Genomic DNA, 18,597 nt, shown 5'->3' with positions numbered 1-18,597 from the left:
CCAGCCTCACCTCTCTCCCATCAATCCGACCGCGCAGGACCTTCTGGCTCGTCCGCCGGCTACCGCAAGGCAGATGACGAGATGTCCGGGACCACTTCCCAGGCCGCGCCCGTAGACGCCTCGGCGCGGACGGTGCTGCTCAGCCGGCCGCAGAACACCAAGTTCTGCGACAACCACGTCAGGTGGGTCCAAACTTCTGCTCTTACTTTTACGCACAACTCATGGTGCCGTTTTGAACGAGTTGGTGCTAAAACCGTGGAAAGAAATCGCCTCATGTTGCTCCTTCACCTCACAGAAATATATAACCTCTCTTTTTAGATTCAGTAATAGTTTTTAGGCTCTCATTTATCAATTCATTGAGTAAAATTTGATTCTGATGTTTGCTAAATGAAGCATTAGATCCACTATGTTGGGTTGAAGGACAGATCTCTGGCAGCCTGTGTCAACTAGACTTTGGACCTATTTTTTCCCCCCTCCTGAACATGTATGTCTAGTGGCTGTAAGTTACAGCCACTAGACATATTTGTTTTGATAGTAAATGCCTCTAATTCTGCTGCTGAAAATCCATTAAGGTAGTTAAATAACTCACCTATTAGGTGATTATTTATAGACATTCCAAAAAGGGGCGAGGAAAAAGTGCTTTGCTTAACAACATAACATGACAGTGTTACCTAATCGATATGTACTCATAAATACTTAAAGCTGGAATTAAAGCGGCTACATTTACACTTTTGGGTGTTTCCATAAATTACAAAAAAGCACCTGAGCTAGGGCTCTCTTTCTCCAAGGTGTGTTTGTGTAATTGTGAGGAATTTATTTTTTGGCAAAGGATAAAAGCAGGGTTTTTTTTTGTTTTTTTACAAATCGAGTCAAAAGTCTGTAGGTGTAATTCTCTAGTGGATAGTTCCTTCACAGGTTTGGAGCAATAAGGTGAACTACAGTGCTAATCTTTGCACCTTTTTTTCGCACATATTGTGTTGTTTTTGACTGAATTTGTAAACGGTGCGTACCGATCTCTTGCATCAGCATCATCCCAGCTGTCAGCAGCACACTTTATGGACTCAGCTGTGGTTAAAAAGAATAAAATAAAATACCAAGTTAGGGTAATTTTATTAGTTTGGCTTTTATTCCTTTTGTTTGTTTTGACAGAAAGGCATGTTGTTGCAGCACTCATGCCATTATTGTAACGGCAAGATTCAGTTTCGCTTTAAAAAGGGGGGAACCCATTTCAGCTCGTCAAACGAGATTAACGCGGGTCATCGTCGGCGAGTCCGATTGGACCGGTCCCGTGTGGCGCCCTGCCTCTTGTCTGTGCCGATTGGTGAGGCAGGGGCAGGACAGGAAAAGGCTTTTCTTGTCTTTGTGTTCCTGTAAATATTTAGGTTGTGCTATAAAGGTTCGATAGCCATATTGATTTTTTTTCCTTTTTTTTCTAGAGATTAAAGCCTTGTAGCTTTTATGTCTGTACTCAACCACGCTCCTCTCTACTTCCCAGATCCACTACGGCCAAACTTTAATGCTGGGAATTGTTTTTATTGGAGATGCAGTTTTCGTGGCCAATTTTTGATTTGGGGTTTCTATTTAAGAACGCCAACAAAGTCGCATCATTTTTTTATTATTCTAATTTCTGGAATATCTGAACATTTCACCGTGTTCATAAGAAAGCATTAACCAAAAAAACTTGAACATTTTCACCAAAATGGCATCAAATTCTCTATCTGTTATTGGAAAACTAAAAATCCAGACCTCAAAAGGGATGCAGTTTTGCAGAATTGGTCTTTTTTTTTTCTTTTTACAAACCCAATGAAAATGTCTTAACTTTAACTTTTTTCTGTTTTTTGAGCACCAAGTTTACCAGATAACAGGACAAATAATAATATAGGTCTCACAAAGTAAGCTGAACTCCCATTTTCAGCCTTTAAGGTTGAAGAAACGTTGTTTTCAGTGAAAACAGAGTCGCTGCAGGAGAGCCTCTCCCCTGCTGCAAACAGCTGTTGACTCCTCTAGCAGTTCTGACATCTATACTATGAAAAATAACCCATCCAGATGTTGTGGGGGCTTTTTTTTACTGAAACAGTGGAAACCTGTGTGTGTGTTGCTGTTTTTTGGGAGTCTGGTATCGCTTGTCTTTGATTAGATCAAGGCAACTTTATCTACTGGAGCGCAGGTGTAGTATCACCGGCTCTGAGGTTTCTGTGGCGCCGGGGTCAGGATGCTGAGTGTCCGTGTGACAGCCTAACAGCTGTCGATCTGCTGGTTTTTCCATGTAATGTCCTGCTCTCCAGTCTGTGCCTGTGTGCGGCGCAGGCAGATGGGATGGAGGGGAAAGGGTCGTTATGGGTTCATCTCCTTGGAGACTCTGAGCTGCGGTGGATGGATGTGTTTCGTCATGTGGCGCAAACACGCGCCGGCCGTTAATGAGAATTCAGCGCTGTGGCTTTCACTTTCCAGTCAGGCCGCACAAACTAAACAAACCCCCCCCCAAAAAAATTAAAAACAAAAAAAAAGACCTTGTTTTGAAGGTGGATTTTTATTTTTAGCTTCTGTAAAAGCTCTTACTGCAGCTAATGGCTATATCACGGCTGATCGATGCAGCTGTCTGATCAATACAGCTGACTGACAGACTTCTTAGGCTGCCAAGGTTTCTTGCCCCTATTTTCTGCAGTTTTCGGTCTAAGTTTAGTGCGTTGGATTTAGAAAATCTCTATTTATAGGTGTGATGTGCGTGCAGCCTTTCTGAGCAGTTAAGTGTACCTAATAGATTTTTAACTGCCGCAGCATTAAAACCCAAAAGTGTTATTCAGCCTTTAAAGCGATGCCCCTGAGATTGTTAGGTTAAAAAAGCTATTTGCACACAATTTAAACACGAATTCCTGCATTTGCTAATGCATGACTGTGTTAACTGTACTGTGTCTGAACGTAAGCGCTGGCCGAGACTCACTCTCGTCGCCGTCTTTCCTCACAGCACCACCAAATATGGAATCCTCACCTTCCTGCCCCGGTTTCTCTACGAGCAGATCAGGCGGGCGGCCAATGCCTTCTTCCTGTTCATCGCACTCATGCAGGTATATCCCAGGCACAACCAAAGCTGCCAGCGCTGCTTGCTGCCACAATGGGCCTCATCTCGGGTTTCATTCGGTACCCGTCCTGAAAAGTCTGATTTCCAAACAATGTTAGCCTTAGCTTTTCCATCACTGCTATGTTTTTTATTTTTATTTTTGAGTGGTACTTTTGGTTGCTAAAGTTTAAGACTTGATATAAAGTATAGTTCAGATCTTTTAAAGTTAGTTTCTATGGAAAGATTATGAATAATTAATATCTTACCGGTTGTCTATAGCTCTTTGAGTGACCTCGGCTTGCAAGAATAGATTAATTTTCACCTGATTGACAAGCTAAGAGCTAATCTAAGAGGGGCCAAAACTAGTCAATTTTTTTGTCTACATTTTGGCACCACTTTCTAATAAAGGATTTATTAATGATTTATAAAAAGATCATTCACGAGTTTGTAAACACTTTGTAAAACATTACCAAAAACTTATAAAACAGTCATTAAAACATTGGGTTTACAAACTCATGAATGACCTTTTTAATTTTTTATAAAGTGGCCTTTTATTAAGTACCAATTTTTTTTTGTTGTGTGTGTGGTTTCACATTATGGAGTTATTTACATAAAATCCTATGGTTGTTTGCAAGACCAAATTACAGCAGCAGCTAGCTGTAGCACTCCCAGTGCAGCCTGGGTCTCTTCTAATAGGAACAATGTAATATATCTGTCAAAATAGTTGTTGATGCAAAATTAATGCCAGAGTTAAAGCTTTTAAAGCTGGACGTGTCTTGTTTCTTCTTTTATTACTCAAAGAAAGTCATCTCATTGTTCCTCGTGCCTTTGTGCGGTTTGAGAGAAACTCCCGTCTCAGTCATTATCAGCGTGCAAACTGAACCGATCCTTCTCGAAAGCAGCACAGGTTTGAGATTTCTGAGAGGCGATTCTTCTTTTTCCTTGTCAGCAAATCCCCGACGTGTCTCCAACCGGTCGCTACACCACGCTGGTCCCGCTCATCTTCATCCTCACCGTGGCCGGGATTAAAGAAATCATAGAGGACTATGTGGGTAACAGAAGTTTTAATCTTTAAAGTAACAGAGATGGTTATCCTAAAGTTAATTTTTTTTTTCCCCCCTCACTTTACAGAAAAGACACAAAGCAGACAACACCGTAAACAAGAAGAAGACAACAGGTATAGTGAGAGTGCTTGTTAAAAGTGCATTAACGCTCCGTTCGGGTGCGCTTGCCCCTATTTGCTTGGGTTTTGTTTTCCTTTCATGGCTGGATGAATGGCTGCTATCTGTCTGTCAATATAGTGCAGGCCTCTCAGTGGCAGACAAAAAGACAAAAGTTTTTAGAGGCCATGAATACTGTATGAGACCTGATCTATAGGCTGACTGACGGCTGTGTTGTTTGTCTCTCAGTGCTGCGGAGTGGAGCATGGCAGACCATCATCTGGAAGCAGGTATCGTTTTCATCTCATACTTCAACCCTGCTGCTCTCTCATGTGTCCTTCCTGTGTGTTTTTTATCATCACAGTTCACTTTATTACATGTGCTTTTAGGAATTATCGACACAGTCACATTACAAGAAGTGCTCTGTCAATATGCAGCTGAAACAAAACTATACAGTGTGAATGCTGAGGGCCGCGTGACTTTGCAGAAATTTGCTGAAGAAGCTAGAATTGAGTTTTTGCAGCGAAAAGAAGCAAAACACTAGTGAAAAGGAGCAAAAGTGCAAGCTAACGTGGCTAAATGCAAGCTGAAAGTTGCAAAATGCAAGCTGAAAGTTGCAAAATGCAAGCTGAAAGTGGCAAAATGCAAGCTGAAAGTGGCAAAATGCAAGCTGAAAGTGGCAAAATGCAAGCTGAAAGTTGCAAGATGCAAGCTAAACGTGGCAAGATGCAAGCTAAACGTGGCAAGATGCAAGCTAAACGTGGCAAGATGCAAGCTAAACATGGCAAGATGCAAGCTAAACATGGCAAGATGCAAGCTAAACGCATGGCAAGATGCAAGCTAAACGCATGGCAAGATGCAAGCTAAACGTGGCAAGATGCAAGCTGAAAGTGTTAAAAGGTTTGCTAAAAGCTTGCAGTAACAAAATACTAGCAAAAACGTAGCAAAAGATGACAAAATAAAGCATGTATATTGAAGCAGATTTCTAAAAGAACTATGTTTTTGAAAGAACTGAAGAGAAATACTTTTTAAAACATTTTGGCTTTTCAAAGTTATAAAAACCAAAAGTCATAGCCCCCATCTCCTGATCGACCTGAATGTTTTGAGGTATTAGTAGCTAAAATAGCACAAATCATGCAGAAGTAGTTGGATTACAAAATAAAACCATACGAAAGAAAAAGACATGGAAAAAGTATAAATGCTGACTCAGAAGCCTTGCTGTAAATGTCAGTAAAACGCTGCTAAAGCTACCTGAGCCGAGTGAATTCCAGCTTGTCAGATTGCGATGCGAGTTTGTTTTTGTTCGGTTTCTTACTGAACGTGCTCATTACCAGAGCCCAGCTGCGTACAGCCTCGCTCCATTAGGTTGAATCAAGTCAAATCCGAGTCCTTGAAATGTGGGCGACGCGTTTGTTTCTCAGGATTTAAGCTCCACTGTGTCAGGACAGGTGAGGGAATTTGTTCCAGCTGCCGTTTCAACTCATTAATGTCTGTTTTTGAAGAAAAGTCTCAACCTGTGACTTATATATTCTGAGTTTTCTTCCTAATCGTTGATCACAAGCTTTGAATTTTGTACTTTTTAGCTGTTAGTATAAACTGGAGGTTTATTTTTCTGTGTACTGATGTAAGATTGAAAATATACACGCTCACATTATAAGATGTAAGATGGCATACTACTCTCTTGTATCAGGAATTGATAATAGTGCAAGTAAATTTTCTTGTAGTGACTGTTATTTTCTTTAAATGGTCTATAAAAAAAAAATCAGCTTGTTTTGATCATGACTGAAGATGCTCGCTGGCTTTGTTATAACTTGTCCACATTCTTCTCCACAACTGTTATTTAGTGACTCGTGTTTCTTGAACGTGGGAATTGACAGATTGTGGGTTTTCCTTTTTCAAAACATTGAGTTTCCTTTTTAAGGCTTTTGAAATGATCTCTCTCAGAGCTTCATATTTGTGTATTTTTAGATTGTTGTACCGTGTCTGATAGATTCTAATGAATGGTTTTGTTTAGTTTTTTACACTTCTTCTTGTTTTTAATGTTTTTTTTATTGCTGCACACTCGTCAGTTTCTTTTGCAGCCTAATGAGAACAGTCAAAGCGATGCACCGCTGGGCTCTCTGTCATGTTACGTCAAGTCTTTCTCTCTGACGGCTGCGTTCATTCTAGTCACTGATTAACCTGCCTGTTATTTATTCCCCTTACCTCTTTAAATCTCTCTTACGCCCCCTTTAACTCCCCCCTCTTTCTACCTCCTTCTCGCCCCTCGTGTGTCACTTCCTCCCTCTGTTGCACGGCTGCATCCTGGCCACCAGGTGGCAGTAGGAGACATAGTGAAGGTGACCAATGGCCAGCACCTCCCAGCTGACATGGTTATAGTTTCCTCCAGGTCAGACTCAGTTTTACCCGAATGTGCTTGTAAAGGTCTTAAAACACTATATGCCATTAATGTAATCTAATCATTTGCTTTGCATTGCATTTTTTCCAACTAATATATACTTTTATTATGATGTGGATAAGTAAAACGTTCCAGAATGATATTCTCTAAAGGAAGAAACTGATAGATAACATGAATTATCGCAGGAGTCTAAGAAGTTGGCTGTTAAATGCATGATTTGTTTCCCCTCTGCAGCGAGCCTCAGGCCATGTGTTACATTGAGACGTCTAACCTGGATGGAGAAACCAACCTGAAGATCAGACAGGTGGGAAATCTCTCAGCAGTTTTCTTAATTGAAAACTGATCAGGAACTTTGACTCTTGATTGTGTCTCTTAGGCTACATTTACACTGCAGGCAAATGTGACTAAATACAGATATTTTTTTTTGCCCCTATGCAACACATATTGGATTTTGTCATGGCAGTGTGAACGTGACAAATAAGACTTTCTTTTTCATATCAGACCCAGGTCTTTTCAGTATGTGGTACTGAATCATATACATAACTGATGTTTTTTAAAACGACCTCATGTCGCGTTTCCGCTGACTTTTACATCACGTCAAAGTGCCACCACTCTTGGCTCAGACTCTGCATTTGCACTCTTTTTCTTCTCCGTCTTTCTTTATCATTTGGATGTACAGTTGGCCGCGATTGGACAGCAGCTTCAGAATCCACGCACTAACAATCGCAGCGTCCATATTTACTTCCTTAATGTGAATGACCACACGACTGAGCATTAAGACCTGCAGTGTGAACGTAGCCTTCAGAACCTTGTTCTCTTTTCTGAGTTTTGCTTTGTCAGAAACTCTTTCTCAGTAAATCTTTCTGGACTTGTCCTGTTGGTTTTGTGTCTCCAGGGTCTTTCCCTCACAGCCGGTCTTCAGACTGTGGAGGATTTGATGGCGCTGTCTGGTCGTTTGGAGTGTGAGGGACCCAACAGACACTTGTATGACTTCACCGGCACGCTGCGGCTAGAGAACCAAAAGTGAGACTTAAACCAGCTGAACTGACGGATTGATAGTTAATTTTGTGTTTATACTTTTTTTTTTCTTCTTTTCTCTTGTCCTAAACAACAACAGTATTTAAATGCAATAAATGTGCATGAAAGTTATGTTAAAACACACAAATGAATCTGCATATTTTTAAATTTACAGATACAGCATCCATTAAATGAGCAAAAATGTGCTTTTAGAAATATTTGGAAAGACCAGAAGTGATAAGTTTGTATTCTGCAGTAACTAAAATTTAGAGATTTTTAAAAATCAAAGACAACTTAAGAAGAATGATAAAAGTGCTGAGTGTGAACATTATAAATCCACATTCATTTATTAGATTTGTTTGTTTGTGTTTTCACCTCAGTCCGGTTCCTCTGGGTCCAGACCAGGTTCTGCTACGAGGCGCTCAGCTCAGGAACACGCAGTGGGTTGTGGGAATCGTTGTCTACACTGGCCATGACTCCAAACTTATGCAGGTACAGCTTCTGTCTGAAGACAATATGTTTGGTTTAAAACATGGAAAGTTCTTGGTTAAAATGTCTAAAAAGAAAAGACAGTTAGAGCTGGATTTTATGTCATTTTCCTTTTAGTTATTTTCATACATTTAGAGCTTTTAGTTACCTTTTTCTTAAGACCTTTCTACATCCAAACTAAAGAGTGCTGGATCTATGCACCTGCTGTTTTCAGTTCTTATACATTGTTCTGCATATAATAATATTTTTTATAATAATGTGTCCAGTTTGTATGATTTAAAAGGGATTTGAAGCTGGACTTTTCCTCTTCATAGATGTTTTTTGCTAAAAGTGGCAAAATGCTAGCTAACAGTAGTAAAGTGAAAACTAAAAGTCGCAAAATACTAGTTAAAAGTGGCAAAATGTGAGCTAAAAGTGCCAAAAGACTAGCAAAAAAAAGTAGCATAAGATGACAAAATAGAGCATGTTGAAGCAGAAGTATTTCTTCTCTGACTTGTGCACCTTTCAGAACTCCACAAAGGCGCCACTGAAGCGCTCCAACGTGGAGCGGGTGACCAACATGCAGATCCTGGTCCTGTTCGGGATCCTGCTGGTCATGGCGCTGGTCAGTTCCGTGGGCGCAGCCATCTGGAACAGGGAGCACACGGATGAAGCCTGCTGGTACCTGTCCAGGGCAGGTGAGAGCACGGACGTAGATCCAGTTTTGTTACGGCGAGGAGGACTCGGACGCAGCTCGAGGGTACTGAACGAGGGACGTTTCTCATTGTGATATCAGGCGACATCTCCACCAACTTTGCATACAACCTGCTGACGTTCATCATCCTCTACAACAACCTGATCCCCATCAGTCTGCTGGTCACGTTGGAGGTGGTGAAGTTCACACAGGCCCTCTTCATCAACTGGGTACGAATAATCCATATTTTAAAATGTCTTCTCATATAAGCAACATTTCTATAAGGAATCAAATATTTCTACGGGTTGTGTTTCTTGTCCTCAGGACGTGGAGATGTATTACGCAGAGACAGACACACCAGCCATGGCTCGAACATCTAATCTCAATGAAGAACTGGGCCAGGTCAGTTCTTCCTTCGTAACTGGTGGCCTTATAGTGAAAAGTAAACCATTACATTTGCACTTGTTAATACAAGACTACTAATTTCTGCCTTTTCCAGGTGAAATACCTCTTTTCCGACAAGACAGGAACTCTCACCTGTAACATCATGCACTTTAAGAAGTGTACCATTGCAGGAATCACATATGGGTCAGTCATCCTTTTGTTTAAACACCTCTTAAGCATCTCAGAATCAATAAAATAAGACTTCAGATTTTTTTTTAAACGCGCTTCTGCCGTCTCAGTTTCTCAATCTTGTAACAAACTAACATAATAATGAGTGATGTTGCTTGACTGATTGCCTTCTAATCAAAGAAACTAATCAGCTGATTTTGACCTGATTCCTTTTGCGATTCGACCTCGATCATACCTGCAGCCACTTCCCCGATCTGGACTGTGATCGCTCAATGGAGGACTTCAGGTTAGCCGTTTTCTTTCCTGTCGTCTCATGTTTCCCCTTTCTGGTGTGGTTTCTTATCTCTCTGCTTTGTGCATTTTCTACATGAATTGCCAGGATGTGTGCATGGTTTGAGCAAAGAGTTCATAATATTTAATTTTTGTTTTTCCCACACATCAACTTCAATTGTTCATATCTTTTGCCTTTCAGTAATCTGCCGTCCAACAGTCATAACTCCACAGAGTTTGACGACCCAACTCTCATTCAGAACATAGAAAAGAACCACGTGGGTGTCTGACGAGTCTTTTCAACCCTTTTATTTAAAGTTTTAATGTCTCAAGTTGCAGTTAAATCCTTCAACTTCTCTGTATGCTTCCAGCCTACATCGCCTCAGATCTGTGAGTTCCTGACGATGATGGCGGTGTGTCACACGGTCGTGCCAGAGATGGAGGATAACCAGATAATCTACCAAGCCTCGTCACCTGATGAAGGAGCGCTGGTCAAAGCCGCTAAAGGATTTGGCTTCGTCTTCACCGCCAGGACCCCTGATTCTGTCATCATCGACGCTGTACGTGTAAAATTTGTCCAAACGTCTCAGTTTTAAGAGAGAGCAGAACCTGATGTTTCTGTGTGTTTCAGAGAGGAAAAGAGATGAGCTATGAGCTGCTGAATGTGCTCGAGTTTTCCAGGTAATCCTTCCCGAAACATCAGCACCGTGATTTTAAATGACTCGTGATCCAGGCCGCGAGTTAAACCTAGAATCACTTCTTCTTTCACAGTAACAGGAAGCGCATGTCTGTGGTGGTCAGGACGCCCAGCGGGAAGCTGCGGCTTTACTGCAAAGGAGCCGTATGTCCATCTCTTTGTCGTCAACAATCCTGAACCTCGTCACAAGTTGCTGATGTAACGTAGAACCTCTGTTCTTTTCCAGGACAATGTTATTTTTGAACGTCTGCATGAAACTTCTCAGTACAAAGATATGACTGTTGCTCATCTGGAGCAGTTTGCTACTGAAGGTAAAACTGGACAGCAGCTGAGTGTGGTGCTGGTTTCTGGATAGGAAATGTTAATTTGGAGATTTAGGCATTGGGCGTGGCAAAAATCAAGAAGGTGTGATTGTGCATGTTTGATTCAGGGGCCTTCGTTTCGCTTGTTGGTCTCAGTTTTAAAAAGTCGTACCTGCAGGCTGTTTGATGCACTCTTTAATCTTATGAATTATTTGAAACTCCTTAAAACACACAAGCCCTTGTCAAACATTACATACTGCCGTCTATATTGTGTTTGATTATCCAGTTATTATTCTGCACATAATCTAATGTGTAAATCTATTCTGTGTGTTTTAACTTTGTGCGACTCTAATAATAAAGACGGAGGAGTTTTTTTTTTTTTTTTAGTGCTAGGAAGTAATATCCGCTCCATGTCTTCAATGTCTCATCTGCTCACTCAGGTCTGAGGACGCTCTGTTTTGCGTACGTGGACCTGGAAGAAGGCGCCTATCAGGAGTGGTTGAAGGATTACAGCCGAGTCAGCACGGAGCTCAAAGACCGCGCTCAAAAACTGGAGGAGTTATACGAAATACTGGAAAAGGTAAAAATATATTTAATATTAATGATCTCTGTATCTGGCCTGCATTTTTATGTGAAGTGTTGAAAACTAAGATTCTGCTCGTCTTAAAATATCTTATATCTTATATTTTAGGGTTTTGGTGCCATCTTTTTTTGCACGTGCTCATATAACAATCAGCATATATTACAGATATAGTTTGCATTTTGTTATAAAACCAAAGCTGTAAAAAAAAAAGCTATATTCTTGTAATAAAAAAGCCCTAACAATCATTAAAGATTGATAGGGCATCTTTTTGTGGTGGGCAGATTATTTATTTTAATTTAAATGTATTTGTATTTGATGCTTTTCTTTTAAAGAGAATCTCAAACTGCTTCAGTGGCCAGCAGGGGGCAGCGATGCTTCATTGAGTCTCACCTTTGACCGCTCTTTATTAAGCGTCACATCCCATGCAAAGCATTTTTCAAGTTGTCTCTTTTGTTTTTTTCTTTTATCACACCTCAGTTTTTGTTTAGTGAATGTCCTTGTTGATCAGATGTGTAGTTAAAAAGTAAATGTCAGGACGTTCCGTAGAGCTGATAGGTACGAAAACCAAAAACTTAAAGGAGAGAGTTGAAGTGAGAAAAGTATGTGAGGAGAAGGGGGGGAGGGGGGGAGAAGGAAGCAAAAGGAGAAGGAGAGCTCCGACTGGGAGACCACAAGGGTAATTACCTGCACCAGTCTGCCAAAAGCCCCATAAAACTGGAGTCAACAACACAGTTGTGTTAACTTGTGTGTCTGTGTGGGAGTCTAATGAGGTCACACATGCATTTAAATGCTGAACAAATTAAAGCAAGCAGGGGGAAAGGTAATGGCTTACTTCTTGGCATGAGGAAACAGAGCCAGTACAGAGGTCCATTAGCTGGTTTTCCAGCCGAACCGACCCCTCTGGCACCGCTCGCATCCTCAAATTAGATATACGGTGGAAGGGCCCTCACGTATTCTAAAAGCAGGGGATGGCTGGCTGAATTTGTTGGCCAAATAGGGTTTTGTTTTAACTTCGTTAGCGTTTTTATGTCATTTAAGCCGTTATGTTTTACTTTCCTGAAATGATCTCTGACTCTTTCTGTGACCCGCCAACAGAACTTAATGCTGCTGGGCGCCACGGCCATAGAGGACCGTCTCCAGGCCGGCGTCCCGGACACGATCGCCACCCTGATGAGGGCCGAGATCAAGATCTGGGTCCTTACAGGAGACAAGCAAGAGACCGCCATCAACATAGGTGAGAGGGCGGGGAAAAAAAGTGCTGTGACTGTAATATGTTTTAAAATGTAGAAGTTCTGTTTTCAAACGATTCCTGGAGGAAAAAGCTGTCATTTCGCGGGGTTTTAAAATGCCTGACGTATCAGGGGATCGCAGTGACGCGGCTGTGTTTGGTTTCTTGGCAGTTGCGTAAAAAGATGGTGGCAGGTGTCCAGGAAGTCCAGGGCTTTAAAAGAAAAACATGAGCCGACGCTTGTCACTCCTCATTTAAGTCGAAGCATCCTCAGAAACTGTACTTCACTGACCTAAAAGCAAAGCATCATCCAGATTTTCCACATGTTGCAGCTTTTTTTTTTCTGTGTTAAACTTTAACTTTCCATCGCAGAAGATTGCAGTCAAATTTGACCCGTGTCGTTCCTCAGGTTACTCCTGCCGCCTGGTGACACACGGCATGTCCCTCATCATCGTCAACGAAGACTCCCTTGACGTGAGTAAACCCTTCCTCCTCCTCTTTTCTTCTCGTCCTTTTGCAACTCTGGGTTTTTTTTTTTTCCTTCTGTTGCTCGTTCCCGAGGGAGGAAGCTCTGCGGTGGGGTCTTCAGCAGGTTACCGTGAGAACCAGGGTGTGGTCCGCAGCCAGATTGGTGGGTGGGGCTCTTTGTGTGTTCACAGGTGCAGGTAATTAAAGTCTCTGATGTCTCCCCCCCACCTCCTTCCTTTTGGAAAACAGCAGACAGAGTTTCGTACTGTCAGTGAACTATCGGGCTCCTGGTCGGATCTGTTTCTAGTTAAATGCCATCAGTTTATACAGATCATACGTGTTCATGTTACAGTCTCTATTTAGACTGAGAACTGAGGCTTTCCTTGTCTGTAGATTGAATTTTCTTAATTCTTTTAGCTTCACTTTTGTGTTCCTTGCATTTAATTTTCACGTGTGACTACTTGGCCAAGACCACTTCGTTGCTGTCACGTGTTTTATTGCCTCCAAGAAAGTTCATATTTCTGCGTTGACCACATGAAATGTTTAAGATTATGCCTTCTGAGATATAAAATGTAACCCTGCCTGTACTTGTTGGTTTGTGGGCCCAAAGTGTGTGTTAACATTCGAAGGACAGACGTCTGTGCTCATTTCTCAGCTGGTGGGCGTCTCGTACTGTGAGCCTGTGAAGTAATCGCATTAGTCTGCAGCACGATCAGCACGATCCCGTTATATGATCAACAGGGGATCTCGTTTTATGTGTAAAATGATTTAAACTTGGTCGTGATTATACATTTACCTGAACACCTTTTACCCCCGTCATTGCTGATTCGCGCCTCGCTCTGATAAACGGGCTACTTGTGAAAGTTCGCGCTTTCACGCTTATTAAAGATAACGCCTCGCGGCTCCCAGACTTTCTGTGCTGCTGGTCAAAATCCAGACATGGACACTTAAATGGAAAATTAAATTAGGTTGGACAGGCTGAATTTTGAACTTTAAGGCAATTAGGAAACGTTAGACTTGGAGTTTCTTATTCGGTCGGCACAAACATGTGAAAGAGAATCCCAGGTAATGTACGCTGATCAATCCTAATATGATTTGTAATTTTTTTTTTTTTAGCAGTCTGCTTAGTTTGATTGAATGCAGTTCAAGGTTAACTGTCTGGGTAATGTAGCTGACGTGTATAAGAGACATTTTGGCTTGAATAGATGGTAAACGGCAAAGCAAAATATTCAGCCGAGGTTAAATACACACCTACTCTGGTCCGAGAGCAAATCAGACAAAGGCCTGAGTAGCTTTTGCATCAACATGTGAGAAAAGAAAACTTTCTAATCCACTCTAAACTATTTTCAGATGGGAATAAAAACATCTTGACCGGCTGAGTGACTTTATATGAAGCAGGATGAAGACGACAGAGTAAACACAAAAGACTGTGGGAAGAGTCACGGAGCTGAGCCAGGAGACGGCTCGACTCTCCCGCGCGGCTCGCTCACAGGAAAGCTGAGATGAGCACTCGGATGACATTCACGAGACGAACAATGAAGGGTCACGAGTGGATCCTCGTATGCGCGATCTCATTAACGCCCGCTGCCAAAAGGCGAAAACAGACGACAGTGTTTCTGCCCGTGTGTTCGAGTGGCGAAACATCTCATGCACCTCTGGACGGAGTTTAATGAAACGTTCAGAAAGTAGTCTATTCGAAATGGCTAATCCACATGAACCAACGTGAAAATGGCTCAATGAGTTTGACAGTTTCAGAGAATGCTTAATTCCTTTTGAGCGTTTAAAGCAAACTTATCGGTGACTAACGTAGAAACACCACAAAGAAAAGGTTATTCGGGTTTATTGCTCGTATTATTACCATCCACCAGTAACCTCCTTAAATGTAAACCTGTCTGAAACGGCAGAGACATGCACGCATGTGGAGTCGGTCACGCTCTCCTATCAGGTCGACTTCAGAGCGCTGCGGTCGTGTGATGCAGATAAAAGCCATGCCGTCTGCAGCTCGGCGCTTATCACCGCCTCACTTAAAATAGCTCACACCAGGTCCTCTTCTTTACACATGTGGGCCCGTTTGAAAGTCCAACCTGCACATGAGTGAAAACAGAAGCTGCTTATCGAAACCTCTCCTCGGGGTCGACCTTTTGCTCTCATTTGTATCGGGCACTGGAGCGTGGCTGGTAATGTTTTCAGCTCGCCGGTGTGTGTGCGTGCGTTTCGTCTCGATTCAGAGAGATTAAGGAAACATTCAGACCTGGAGACTTCTGCTGTGGACAGATTTTGTTCTTAAGACCCAACTGAAGAAGTGGGACGACGTTACAGTAAAATATTTGTGACTTGCACTCATGAATAAAAATCAAAATGAAGCAACTTAACAGGATGAGTGTGAGAAATGTATTCAGTTTATGACAGCAGCCCAGTTGGGGTGATCCATCTATATTTATTAGTTTTTTCAGTATGAAACTGCTGATAACTGATTGGCCTTGACAGTATGTAATTGCTTGCCTGATATGCTTTAATTTGGAGGCACCTAAAAGCTTCAGAGCAATGCTGTGCTTTTATTTGACGCAGTTTTCTTAGCAAACACAAGAGTTTCATTCACTGCCAGTCAAAGTGGAGGGGTTGTTCCCCCTGAAAGGAGACGGGAGCGTTGCAGAAAGCTTGAGTGCCTAGATGTGTCGCTGATTAACGCAGTCCCCCCCCCACTTTCTGGACCCAACTTGTTTTTTAGTTTCCATGCGCGCTCCTCTCACGACGACCTCCACATCTGCCGGCGCGCAGGAAGCGACCACACACCCCGCGTTCTGCGTGACATGAAAAATGGGCCCCAGACAGAGACTTAAGAAGAGCAGAAACGAGGAACAAAATGTGTGTTTATCTTTGTGGAAACACAAGAGTGGGTTTGTGAATAAAGCAGGGGGGGGTTGTTTATGTGAGAGATGGACAATCTGGAAAGAGACAGGAGGATTTGGCCGATCCGTTCGAGGTCGATGAATGAGTCGTAATGCGATCTCCCCAAAACAAACCCTGAGAGCAGCGTCTCCCGGGTAAACGCTTTGCGACCGCTGAAGATGTGACAAGCGCCATCTGTCACCTTCAGGTCACACGCAGACCAGCAGAGTCCCGCCCCGTCTTCCTCCTCGTGGTTGTCGGAGTGAGCAAACGAATGTCAACGTCTCCTCGTTTTCCGTCTTCGAGTTCAGCTCAAACCCACCGAGTGTTTGCCTCGGGATGAAGCGGCGCACGGTCAGCCGGATCGGTTTGATGGTTCAGAACCTTCGCCTCATCCGACTTTCCCACAATCACCGAGTTCCCCGCCACGCTGGCCGCAGTGCAACGCTTAAGCAAACAGCGTCTTTCTTCTGCTCATTAATCATCTTTATGACAAACACACACATTTAGTTGTGCCCCGGCTTGTGTGTGTGTGTGTGTGTGTGTGTGAGGATTTCTAGCCCAGGCTGCGGAGGATGTGGCTGTTTGCACAGATGCGCTGTTTGATAATTAAACTGTATGGAATCTCACTGGTGACAGAACCTGCACTGTTAAAATGAAGCCCGTCTTTCTCCACCTTCTCCTCACTCAACAGCCCTCTTTGTGAGCAGCTTCCTGTCTGGTTTACACTTGTTCCCTTCCGTCCATCCTTATTTTTCCGTACCTCCCATTCATCTCGCTGAGTATTATTTTTGTATATTTTTATCCGCGGGTGTTTAGACTTTGGAGTGGGTGGACTGGAGAGGATTAACATTTGGCTTTCCCCGTCATCACTGTGTTACACTGACAGACAACGACTGACAAGAAGAGGGGGAAAAAAAAAAAAAAAATGGCATCGCCGCTCTGAGCAGACGTTTATTTTTGAGGGGGAAAAACAAATATTGGACTAAAACGTTTCACGCAACACCAGAAAATTCTGGCTTTGGACAAACTTATCAAAAAAACCATCAGAATTTATGGCAATGTTTTTCTATCAAGTCGAGTAAAAATGATGGAATCGTGATCCAAAACACTTAGTATTTTGATTTACCTCCTCTTGACTTTTATGGCAACTTGACTTGTTTAAGGATGGAGCTTTATCAAAAGTTGAAGTCATAGATTTTTAGCTGGATTAGGATCTGGACTGTTTGCTGGCAGTTTTGTTGGAATAACACGCCTTTTTAATGAAAATCTTACATTGTTTGTTCTGCAGGATGATGCATTAGCAGCATAAAAGTGCTCATTATCATATTTCTTTTGATTAATGGATTGAGAAAAATCTAAAAGTTTAAAAGCCTGCACATGAATTTTAGCTGCTCCCTTTGTGGTTTTATTTATTTAACGAGCATCCCCATACAATCTGATGTTTGTTTTTTTTGTCACGCAGTAATCTTTGTGTGTTTTATTTGACCTGTGTGTTAATACGTCTTTGTAAATTGAGCAGATTTCTTAGCTTGGTCGCAAATGTTGACCCCTTCTGGCCTTTTTTGTTGTGCTTTTTTTTTTTTTTTTTTGAGAGTTTTTTTGAAGCTCACACGTTTTAAAAATTTGATGGCAAGGGGTGAAAGCCGTACACTTCCTGTGTTTTTTTTGTTTTTTTTTTTTTTAACTCTTTTTGTGGTCAGTTTTACGCTTTTATGTGTTTTTTGGATATAGACAGCTTGTTTTGGTTTATTCTGTGTTAGATTTCTTCTTGAAGGAGTGTATTGATTCTTTCTGTTGTTGGGGCCATTTTACCTGGAGACTTGTTTGCATTTTTAGACTTGTTTCAAAAAGGCAAACTGCAAAATTTTATATATTTTCATGCATGATCTATTTATATATTTTTGACAGCATTCTGTGCTCAGCTTTAAAGTTTAATGGGGTCATCAGTGACTTTTCTAAAAACTAAATTCTTCAAATTTTCTTTTAAAAACACACATGGTTGGATAAATCCACTATCAGCAGGGATCAGATGGGTTTTTTTTTGTTGTTTTACCTGAGGTAGTATCATTAGGAAAGATGTGTTTTTGTTTAAATGGGTGTATTTACATTTTTATTGAGAAAAAGTGAATTTCATTTTCATTGGACTTCCTCCTTTCTCCACTTTCTATGAACCGGACCTGAAAACCCTCTCCTTGCAGAGCAGTCCGTGACCACGTTTTACCAATTGTGCACGTGTGTGTGTGTGTGTGTGTGTGTGTGTGTGGGTGTGTGAGAGAGCTCTTGAAAAGTTCCCGCTTCCTTAGAGATCAGATGCATATGAAAAATAAACATTTAGTTTGGAACCTGAAATGTCTGCTCTGAGATCTTTCAATTTTTTCAAGTTGTGCGATTAAAGAAAAAAAAAAGACTTTTTCTTCATATGGTTACCAAAAATAGCAGGAAATTTGCCGCGAGAAACAACATTTGATACTATATTGATATTTTTTTTCTCGTGTCAGTTGTTTGTCTCTTTGTGAAAGCATTAACGGATCACAAAAGGACCATTGTGAGCTATTTTTTTCAAGTTTAGACAGTGCAGTTCGTCTCGGGCATGTGGCTTTGTCTGGGCTTGGTCTGCAGCAAGTGGCTGACTTTTGGCTGCAGAAACTAACCGGCGTTCGTCGTACCTTTTTTAGTTACCTTCAAATCCCTTTGGCTCTTTGCAGGCTTATCCTGGTTATTATCCCGGGTTATCTTAACTGCCTCTCAAGTTTTGTCAGAACCTGCTGTGACAAGCTGCATTAGGACCT

At 41.8% G+C, this 18,597-nt stretch overlaps 1 protein-coding gene across 5 annotated transcripts in view; it reads left to right on the top strand.

The window, feature by feature from the left end:
- atp8a2 (ATPase phospholipid transporting 8A2) overlaps nt 1-18,597 on the top strand; it is a 48,592-nt gene that overhangs the window by 9,723 nt on the left and 20,272 nt on the right. For 2 of the 5 annotated variants that reach the window (XM_017406539.3, XM_037973091.1), the window contains exons 2-23: nt 38-182; nt 2,966-3,065; nt 4,008-4,106; nt 4,190-4,235; nt 4,468-4,508; nt 6,534-6,607; nt 6,851-6,920; nt 7,512-7,639; nt 8,014-8,125; nt 8,631-8,799; nt 8,898-9,025; nt 9,120-9,197; nt 9,295-9,383; nt 9,610-9,654; nt 9,841-9,916; nt 10,010-10,198; nt 10,270-10,319; nt 10,410-10,479; nt 10,562-10,646; nt 11,078-11,217; nt 12,316-12,454; nt 12,858-12,922. In XM_017406539.3, coding sequence (XP_017262028.1) covers nt 38-182; nt 2,966-3,065; nt 4,008-4,106; nt 4,190-4,235; nt 4,468-4,508; nt 6,534-6,607; nt 6,851-6,920; nt 7,512-7,639; nt 8,014-8,125; nt 8,631-8,799; nt 8,898-9,025; nt 9,120-9,197; nt 9,295-9,383; nt 9,610-9,654; nt 9,841-9,916; nt 10,010-10,198; nt 10,270-10,319; nt 10,410-10,479; nt 10,562-10,646; nt 11,078-11,217; nt 12,316-12,454; nt 12,858-12,922 — 2,138 coding nt within the window. Of the gene's footprint in view, nt 1-4; nt 183-2,965; nt 3,066-4,007; nt 4,107-4,189; nt 4,236-4,467; nt 4,509-6,533; nt 6,608-6,850; nt 6,921-7,511; nt 7,640-8,013; nt 8,126-8,630; nt 8,800-8,897; nt 9,026-9,119; nt 9,198-9,294; nt 9,384-9,609; nt 9,655-9,840; nt 9,917-10,009; nt 10,199-10,269; nt 10,320-10,409; nt 10,480-10,561; nt 10,647-11,077; nt 11,218-12,315; nt 12,455-12,857; nt 12,923-18,597 lie in introns of those variants that run through there. The other 3 variants (XM_017406537.3, XM_025003806.2, XM_037973092.1) reach the window with 3 other exon arrangements.

This window comes from Kryptolebias marmoratus, linkage group LG21 (genome assembly GCF_001649575.2).
Source record: "Kryptolebias marmoratus isolate JLee-2015 linkage group LG21, ASM164957v2, whole genome shotgun sequence".
NCBI classification, from domain to species: Eukaryota; Metazoa; Chordata; class Actinopteri; order Cyprinodontiformes; family Rivulidae; genus Kryptolebias; species Kryptolebias marmoratus.
This window is presented reverse-complemented; position numbering and strand designations above follow the sequence as displayed.